The sequence below is a fragment of the Verticillium alfalfae genome, genomic scaffold (genome assembly GCF_000150825.1).
Source record: "Verticillium alfalfae VaMs.102 supercont1.2 genomic scaffold, whole genome shotgun sequence".
In the NCBI taxonomy this organism is placed as follows: Eukaryota; Fungi; Ascomycota; class Sordariomycetes; order Glomerellales; family Plectosphaerellaceae; genus Verticillium; species Verticillium alfalfae.
Genome location: NW_003315037.1, coordinates 752,984 through 761,906, shown reverse-complemented (window position 1 = coordinate 761,906; position 8,923 = coordinate 752,984). Strand labels below are relative to the sequence as shown.

Sequence of the window (8,923 nt, the reverse complement as noted above, 5' to 3'; positions counted from 1 at the left end):
TGGCAACTTGTTTTTGTCCGGCGTTATTTTTGTCTTCCAGTCCCCGGGGCCTCTCGAGCCCAGGACGATTCGTGGAGGAGGACGGCGGGGTCTTGCAAGTGTCGTTATAGCCGTGCGGGGCGGGCAGGACCTCGGCGAGGGGGATCTCGATGCGCTGCGTGTCTTCGGGGGCGAGGGGGCGGAGGTAGGTGCCGACGAAGCCGCCGTAGAGGGAGGCGCCGACATTGTCGGGGTGGCGTTCTGCGGGTGCGCATCGGGCGTGAGCAAGCAGTGGACATGGGGGGCAGGCCGGATGCGTGGTCTCTCCTGGCAGGAGAAGGGGCGGCATGGTGACTCACCGATCATGAGGCAAAAGTCAAAGAGGCGGTCGAGGTCGAGGTCGAGGTGGCCGACCTCGCGGCCGAGCATGACACCGGCGACGACGGCGGATCCGGAGCTGCCGAGGCCGCGGCCGAGAGGGATGGGGTTCTTGATGTGGACGTGGGTCTCGACGGGGAACATGCGCTGGCCATGGCAGCGCAGGACGTAGAGGGCAACGCGCGTGATGAGGTTGACGGAGGGGTCGAGGCTGATGTCGGCGCTGCCCTCGCCCTGGCCCTCGTAGGTGATGCGGCAGTTCAGGGGCTCGGCGGAGGTGGCGCGGGCGCGGTCGATGGTGACGTGCAGCTCGAGGTAGACGGAGAGGGCGAGGCCGATGACATCGAAGCCGGGACCAATGTTGGCGGAGGACGAAGGGGTTTTGATAACGAAGGTCTCCATGATGATGATGATGATGGGGCCCTTGGCGAGGGGTTGGACGAGCGAATGAGGTGACGAGTGCCCGAGGTCCCTGACGGCGGATGATTCTCGATATGGTCGAGATGCCCTAGGTGAGTCGGCAGTTCTGGGGTTGGTCGTCGTCTATCCCACGCAAGACCAGTCAGTGAGCAGGGCCATTTGCGAGTGAGTGAGTGAGTGCGTCTGTGTGTCCCTGATCGTGGCTGGAAAATTCGGGAGCAGCCCGATCATCGGAGCTTCAGCCACAGGGCAAACGCATGGGCAGGCAGGAGGGGTCGGACCCGTGAGGTGAGAGGGGTCGGTCCTGGCCAGGGGAGCGGTGACTCAGCTTCCACTGGGTAGGCACCGTATCAAGTCAGTAGGCAACGAGCAGTACCAGCCATACCGCCGACCGTACTCGGCGTCACGGCGAGCGAGCCATGGCGCATGGGATTGTGGGCCAAAATGCCATTTTCTCTTCGCCCCTCCCCCGTTAAGACCTAAAAGAGAGCAAGACAGGGTGGTCCCCACTGTCGTCACTGCCCGACGTCATCCCCAGGAACAACATCAGATTCCCGTACGAAATTCCCATCTCGTCTGGTACGGGCGCACCGTCTTTCTCATTCGCCAAATTCCCATCCTGCTTCCCCCTCTATTGCATCACATCTCGATCTGCCCATCCCAAGTCCCACCCTGCGCGAGACCCTTTTCTTGCCTCTTGACTTTCTTGATTCTCTGTCCACAGCCAAGATCATCAATCATTCTCTCTCTCTATCCCCTCCCCCCCTTCTCGCTGCCTCAAAAGTCGCTCACGGCTTATCCCAGTCTCTGTCACTCGACACGGCCGTCTGATACCTTGCTTATTTAGGCAGTTGCTTTCCCCGTTTCCTCTCCGCTTCAGGCACTCTCAGTTCACCGAACGAGCATACCGCCTATCAACCAGCCTTACCACCCAACTCCTGCACCGCCAGCCTTACCACCTCCTGCCTGCAACACCAGCCAACACAACACCCATCTCCACCATCATCGCTGCTTCCCAGTCAACAGTGCCATCACCGTCGCGCAAGGGGCATTTCATCAGGCATTGATGAGCACAACGCCCGCCCTCCAACTCGACCGACACGTCCTCACAGATGGCCACGACTAGGGCCTCGAATCAATGACAAACTCCACCCAGCAGCCCAACAACAGAGACCTTCCACGCGCAATCACCGACTCGTCTCTCCCGACTCGCCGCCGCCATGACCCTCCTTCGCCCCAGGACCCCGGCCCCTACGATCAAGCCGGTTGCTCCTCTCGACGGAGCTCGTCCAAGCGTGCATCTTCCTCCAAGCGTGGATCCTCTTCCAAGCGCGGCTCATCCAAAGGCGCTTCCTCGCACGGCGGATCGTCGAGGCCGTCGGCGGCCCAGCTCGAAGACCACCAGGTACGGGGCAACCCCTATTTCCCTTCCGTCGCCTGCTCATCGCCCCCTGAGTCACGGGTGATGGCTGTCGACCGCTGACGCCTGGTGGCTGACATGCAATCCCGTCCAGAATCGCTCGAGCCCCTCGGATCCCGATCCGTATGCCCATCAGGTATACAGCGACGGTCTCCTGCCCACCCTTGCGAAGCTGCGCAAGGCGGAGGAGAGGGACGACCGCAGGAACTCGCGCATAGAACAGGGCGGGCGCCTACTCTTCGAGTGTAGGTCTCGGCCCCGTCCCGTCCCGTCCCGTCCCGTCCCGTCCCATCATCCCGCGCCACCTACTGACCCATGGCCTTCTCTCATACCACAGCGCAACGCAGCCCGGTTCGTGTGCCATGCGTGCAACAGAGTGCAGACCCCTGAATGGCGGCCAGGACCCGATGGGCCCGGCACGCTTTGTAACGTCTGCGGGTTGGTGTACGCCAGTCGTAAGCGGAACAACAAATCGTTGGCGGGTTTCTCCAGCCTGGATCGCCGAAAGGACGGCAAAACCGGTGGCTGATGAAGCCGCCTCGCCATTGTCGCCTCGAACAACGGATTGAGAGACGCGTGATTGACCCCCCTTCCACGGCGATGGATGTCGGGTTGACTTGAGCGAGGGAATGTTTTTCTTTAAGAACTCACGGCAGCAGGCGTTTGGAGCAAGCGTGGCATATCTACTGGCTTGTATCGATATTTGCGATCTATATATCCTCGTCTTTCTCTTTCGAAATTTGCTACTACTTCCCACGGGCCGGCCCAGAAAGGGCTCACTTGCTTCACGCTGACACCAAAAAACTTTCATCCCTCTGGGTCAGCGTACATGCCTCGACCGTTTTGATCTTGACCCGCCTTGACCATCCAAACGACACGATCGGCGATCGAGCTTGAAACTTGAATAACCATCGCAGCCATGCTTCTCCCCGCTCGGCTCTGATTGGGTCAGGACATTCTCCGCCTTTTGATGACTTGTCCCGCTTTCCCACCCCCAGTATCTACGTCTTCAACCATCGCGTTTATGTGATGCCCTCACAATCTGTCTCATCAGGTCGTCAACTTTCTCTCTGTCTGCTGGGACAGTCTATCTATGCGGCGGTGGATCCCAAGTAGTTAGGCAGCTTGACAGAGACTGAGGCTTTCGGGAGTTTTGGATTGCGTGTTCGTGTGCTGAGCTGCAGCCCGTCTACTCGATATGTCCCTCTCCAGACTAGCACAAAATCAGAAACCCAATGAGCGATGCGCAGCCATTTCGTCTGCCCCGATGTGGTTGGCAGCCACATGTGTGCAGCGATGCGTGTTGCCCTTTTCTGCTCTTCGCCCCGCCCCGCCGAACCCGATCCAACCACGCCGGTCCCCAGGCGCCGTCCGCTTCCGGCCAGCTGGCGCCACCTTGACGGCCGCCCCGTTGGTCGTCCCGTACCACCGGCACCCCGCGTCCACGGCCGTGGGCTGATCACCGAGGACTGTCCGGGTATTGCCGTCGTTGCCGCGCTTCCAGCACCACCCACTCCTGGATGTGTCGAACCGACCCTCCCCTCTGCTGCCCTGCGACGCTGCCCACGCTGAATACGAAGGCGCCGACTCCACTCGCCTGGCGAGGACGGGATCGTCGGTACAGATACGAGGAGTGGAGGTGTGGGTGAGAGGGGTAAAAATCCCCGCGACTGCCGACCTGGTTGGTCTCGGTAGTCGTCGCCATTGGAGAGAAAGCGTCGCGGCTCGGGCCTCTGGCGACGTGTGCGCTGGCAGGACGTGGACAGGGCGGCCGTGGAGACGCAAGGGTCCGACGTCACGAAGACATGCGCCATGGTCGTATGTCATGTAGGTAGGTAGATGGAGATGCCAATAGCTTGTTTTGGTATTTAAAAAGCCGAGCCATCACCGCAGACTGTCTTCCGCCCCCCGCCCCCCTCCTCCGTACTCAGCATTCACTCCGTTACCCAGAGACATCACCATTTCCCACCCAGCGAGAACATCATGCGCATCTCCCACTATCTCGGCATCTCGGCCATGGCGGCCATGGCCTCGGCGGTGACAGGTAAGAAGGCAACCCCCCCGGGCTTTCGGCGTCCTCCTCGCGGACGCGAGACTGATTGGAACCCCGCCCTTTCCAGTCTCCTACGACACGGGCTACGACGACGGCGACCGCTCCTTCTCGGTCGTCAGCTGCTCCGACGGCGTCAACGGCCTGACGACGCGGTACGGCTGGACAACGCTGCGCCAGGCCGCCGGGTTCCCCTACATTGGCGGCGCCGAGGCCGTCGCGGGCTGGAACTCGCCGAACGTGAGTCCTTCCGTGCCCTTCGCTTCCTTGCCCCCCCCCCCGCCCCTCCCCTCTCCCCATCATGCTGTCCAAGTCTCAAAGACGAGAGAGAGGCGTGCGCCGCTGCCTTGATGCGGAAGAATGCATCCGTCCATCTTGACGAGCGAGGACTGACGTGTGCCGTGCCCCGGTGGATAGTGCGGCACCTGCTGGGAGCTTGCGTACGGCGGGCGTACCATTCACGTGCTGGCCGTGGACCATGCGCTCGCCGGGTTCAACATTGCGCTGGACGCGCTCAATGCCCTCACGAACGGACAGGCGGTGCAGCTGGGGCGCGTCGAGGCGTCGTCGAAGCAGGTCGACGTTGCCGAGTGCGGTCTGTAGAAATTTGGGGGGGGGGGGTTGGCTCGACGCTGGGTTGGGGGGTTGTCCGAGCCAAGTACTTTACTCGTAATGAAAGGGATGGAGAGGCAGTCTGTAATGAAAGGAATTGAGAGCTCGTTCACGACGACTACAAGACGTATGAGGCAATTCACGAGGGTGAACATGCATTCGCGACGCAGACACGAGTTTGAAAGAGGATAAACAAATTTCAACATCCCAGAAACGCCATACCAGCCAGTATTTTGTGGTAGACCACTGGCGCCTGTCAGACCCCGACCCCCATCCAGCCTTGTCCCAGAGGAACCCAGCCCGGCCCCGTGTCATTAATGGTACAAAAAATGTCATAAAAGGTAACCCGGGAGTCCTCCATGGGTCTACTCCTCCTTTCGCAGTGCCGCGGATGACGCCGATGCCGACGCCGACGCCTAGAGTCACAAGAAAGAACAGCACGACGCCAAGGGCGCATGCCCACGCCCCAAGCTTCATCTTCTGTCCCTCTTCGCCGCCTCGCTGCCAGGTCCTCCCGATGCAACGACGGCCTTGCCCTCGTGCAGGGACCCCGGTCTCGAGCGAGCCGCGGTAGTGCTCTACCCTCGACAACGCACCGGCTCCCGAGCCCGGTCCGAGAACCAGAGCGAGACGCGACCGGCTGGCCTCCTGCTGCTTTCGGGGCGGCGAGTACCCGCCGTCGGAGGAGTAGAGGGAGTTGGTGTCGGCAAAGGGCGAAGCTGAGTAGACGGAGCCCGCGTCCTCATTGCTGCGTGTACGAGCGCGAGTAAGAGGTGGATCATAGGCCAGAGCCGGAGGCGGAGGCAGGCCTGGGTGGGCGGCGGAGGGGCTGTCCGGGGTCCAGAGCTCGACGAAGGGCTTTGGAGGCGTCGAGGGCCGGTGTGATGCGGGCGGCGTGCGGGGGGATGGTGGCTGTAGAGCGAGGAGCGGGGCTGTCCCATTCGTGCTCGCTGGTGTTGTGTGGACGGCGAGGCGAGGTGGCGGTGACGTCTCAGGGGAGGATGGAGAGCCATGGGCGTAGGGCGTGGATGAGGCCTTGTTTCCGTAGGCCATCTTCAAGGGTGCTGGAACGGCGGACTGGCGGGTTGGCGAGGGCATTGCCGGCATGTCGACAAACGGATCGTCATTTTGGCGTGTATAGTCCATACTGAGCGTGATGTGTTGGTGTTTGGCCCGTGTAGTCGGCTCTTGGGTCGTGCGAGTTGTAATGGCCTCGTCTTCAGAATTGTTCTCGAATATGTCTTACGAGATTGTAGCTAATGAAAGTACAGAGATCGTCTCCGTCAAAATGTGGTATCTCAAGCTGGAACACGGTGTTTCCAGTCGCGTCGTTGGCGTGGTAGTGTTCGCGTTGAACCGTAAAGCACTTGTATTGGTATAAAATCAAACGAGCTCGTCAAGAGCAGGGAATGGACGGCAGGGGGCCAACAGATGAATAGATCCAAACGACGAGGAAGAAGCAGCAGAACAAGAAGAAGCGAGCGAACGGCGGTTGGGCCAAAGAAGAACAGCGACCGAGGCGGCAAACAGAAGAAACGAAAGTGATGGCTCCAGGCGCGTCGTGGTTTGGTGAAGTGATGTAAGAATAGGAATAGGACTGGAATGTGGATGAAGAAAGGGAAGGGGAATCAAGAGGGGCAGCGTCGATTGAATGGAGAGGGAGACAAGAAGCAGGTCGGTCGTCCGATGGCGGGTGGGGATATCGATCGCCAGGAGGCCCCGTCCCAGTTCCAGTCCCAGTCCCAGCCAAACCAGTGGGTACGCTGAGCCTCCTCATGCTTCCTCGCCCAAAAAGGCGTGCGAGAACGCAAAACAGCCTTTTCCCGCATTCGTCTCTCCTCCAAGTTAGAAGACAAAGACCCCACATGATCGACGTAGCGAGCCTCCGCTTGCGCAGGTCCGACATGGTGCCTCCCCTGTCTCAAACAAAGCCTCTTCTCTGCCTGAACAGCCCCCCCCCCAATATCGACACCACTGCTCGCACAGCCTCGCCGCTTGGCTGCTCTGTCGCAAGTAGTGTGCGAGTAGTGTGTGCTCGCCCATGGCTGACTATTTCCCTCACTAGTAGTGTATGTGAGGAGGTGCTAGGAAGAGGCATGGCGACTTTCAGGTCGAGCGAGTAGCGGGCATTTCCCACTCGACCATCTCATCCCTGCCTCCACGTCCGCCGTCGACTTGGCTGCGTTTTCTAACCCCTTCCCTTGCTTGTAGGCGCGCTCACTTCTATCGACGTGGCAGTGTTCCCAGATGCAGGAGGTAAGCTTCGAGGAGGCAGTGTTGGCGGCGAGTAGCATGCTCACGTCCTACCCTCACACTCGGGGGGGAGGAGGGAAGGGGGGAGGCTCGTGTTTCGAACATGGCTGAAAATGCGATGGCAGCCAGGGATGAGACTCCCAATGGATGGATCGTTGAGAGACGTGCTTGACCGTGAGACCGAATCAGAGGAGAGCTGGGCCTGAAGGATAGCTAGAAGATCCAAGAGGGGGGGGCGAAGAGGGAAAGGGGTCCGAAGGGTCCAGGGGCGGGGGATTCCAACTTCAGACGCGCTAATGCACTAGCTTGACCTGATAAGATAACCCACTCCTGACCTCCCTACCTTGCCAGGCACCTACAAGGGACAGGTATCTACCTGGTCTACGTACCTGTGGCCAGCTTCTTGCTACAGTGAGTATGGAAGTGCACTGCAGTTGGTTCGCTGCCGCACCCTACCTTGGCTGGCCTCATCCTCGTGCACTGCATCCCAGATCCCAGCCCACCTGATGCGCACTTCGCTCTCATGGCCACTCTCATGGCCACTCTCAACAAGACCCCGAGAAAAGAACGCAGTTCCACGTCACAGGTCCTCACAGGTCCACAGCATGCTCGTGCATGACCTTTTTTTTCTCTGCCCTTCAGTGAGGCTGTTGGTCCGGTCCCATTCTACTCGTATAAACCCTACATACAACATGGCTGCAGCCCCCGTAGAGGCGCCCTTTCACTCTCGCCCCCTCTCGCGGAACAATAAACCCTCCACTCGCTCACGAGCTAACTCTCCCTCGGAGCTAAGCCTTCTCTGGTCCTCCTCTCCTTCTAGCGTGCAATAGACAAGACTGCTAAGGAAGAAACAGCGCAACTTTTATACAACATGACTGAGTAGCCATCGCAGAGTCTTGCACATGTACCCCCTCCATCCCTTGCGTTCCTTCACTTGTGTCCTATCCGCGCCGCGGGACACAAGGACAGTACCTGCTCGTGACCTCATTAGGTGGTTCCGTCTCGTAGTTATATACAGTGCCACCCGTCTCTGGATAGCCTACTGAGTCCGGATTCTGACTTGGTGTGCAACCTCGCACATCTCATCCTCGACTCGCCGTGGTCGTCGGTACATGCGCCCGACCAAGCTGGCCAATGGCCTCCTCCGCCACCCATCGCCTTTTCGAACCTCCTGAGGTCCCGCTCGACGAAATGTCCACGAGGAAGTGGACGAGATCAACCGTGATTCCGTCCGCGAGGCCTAAGCTCGCCGCCATTTGCTGTGTCACGCCGTCCCTGGTGTTTTGGCTGCCGCTGCTTGCCTGCGAAAAGAACCGTTGCAGCGATGTCTGCGAAGCTGTTGCCACCTGGAGGTCTCTCTCCTGAAGGACAAAGAGGACCACGGCTCGGGCGAAGTCGAGCACTTCCTCCGTCACCATGAATGTGGCCGTCGGCGAGGGAATGCTTGACGTTGTCGTGGGCGCAGTCGGCGTCACCGGCGCCGGCGTGATCGTCGACGGCGGATTCTGTGGGAACGCCGTGATCGTTGTCGTCACTGTTACCGTGCCTGTCACCACAGTCGTGACACGGTACGGAGGGGTGATGGTCAGGAAGGGAATCTGCTCGAATGCGGCTGGCTGGTCTGTACCGCCACTGTTATCGATGCCGTTGTCGTTATCAATGACGACTTCCGAGTTGGCGCCGCCTGTACGGGTTGAGCGTCCATCAAAGGTAACGAGCGAGTTCTGCGCGATGCAGGAGAGACTCTCTTGGTTGAATTTGGCAAGAATAGTTGTGCCCATCAACGGGATCGTAAAGTTGTTCTGCGCCTG

At 59.8% G+C, this 8,923-nt stretch overlaps 5 protein-coding genes across 5 annotated transcripts in view; 2 read left to right on the top strand and 3 right to left on the bottom strand.

Moving 5' to 3' along the window:
• Positions 1-759, bottom strand: part of VDBG_01699 (homoserine kinase) — a gene marked incomplete at both ends in the record, with an annotated part of 1,482 nt that extends 723 nt beyond the window's left edge. Inside the window, 2 exons of the mRNA XM_003007465.1 lie at positions 8-240; positions 339-759. Coding sequence (XP_003007511.1) covers positions 8-240; positions 339-759 — 654 coding nt within the window. The remainder of the gene's footprint in view (positions 1-7; positions 241-338) is intronic.
• Positions 760-1,915: 1,156 nt separating this feature from the next.
• On the top strand, positions 1,916-2,726 carry VDBG_01698 (predicted protein; the record flags this gene model as incomplete). The annotated part of the gene is made up of 2 exons (XM_003007464.1): positions 1,916-2,182; positions 2,292-2,726. The coding sequence occupies 2 exons, from the start codon at positions 1,916-1,918 to the stop codon at positions 2,724-2,726; spliced, it is 702 nt and encodes a 233-aa protein (XP_003007510.1).
• Positions 2,727-4,180: 1,454 nt separating this feature from the next.
• Positions 4,181-4,850, top strand: VDBG_01697 (SnodProt1; the record flags this gene model as incomplete). The annotated part of the gene is made up of 3 exons (XM_003007463.1): positions 4,181-4,241; positions 4,318-4,487; positions 4,665-4,850. The coding sequence occupies 3 exons, from the start codon at positions 4,181-4,183 to the stop codon at positions 4,848-4,850; spliced, it is 417 nt and encodes a 138-aa protein (XP_003007509.1).
• A 118-nt stretch (positions 4,851-4,968) lies between these two features.
• Positions 4,969-5,966, bottom strand: VDBG_01696 (predicted protein; the record flags this gene model as incomplete). The annotated part of the gene is made up of 2 exons (XM_003007462.1): positions 4,969-4,977; positions 5,082-5,966. 2 exons carry the CDS (start codon positions 5,964-5,966, stop codon positions 4,969-4,971), a joined length of 894 nt encoding a protein of 297 aa, XP_003007508.1.
• Positions 5,967-8,194: 2,228 nt separating this feature from the next.
• VDBG_01695 (conserved hypothetical protein) overlaps positions 8,195-8,923 on the bottom strand; it is a gene marked incomplete at both ends in the record, with an annotated part of 2,591 nt that continues 1,862 nt past the window's right edge. Inside the window, one exon of the mRNA XM_003007461.1 lies at positions 8,195-8,859. Coding sequence (XP_003007507.1) covers positions 8,195-8,859 — 665 coding nt within the window. The remainder of the gene's footprint in view (positions 8,860-8,923) is intronic.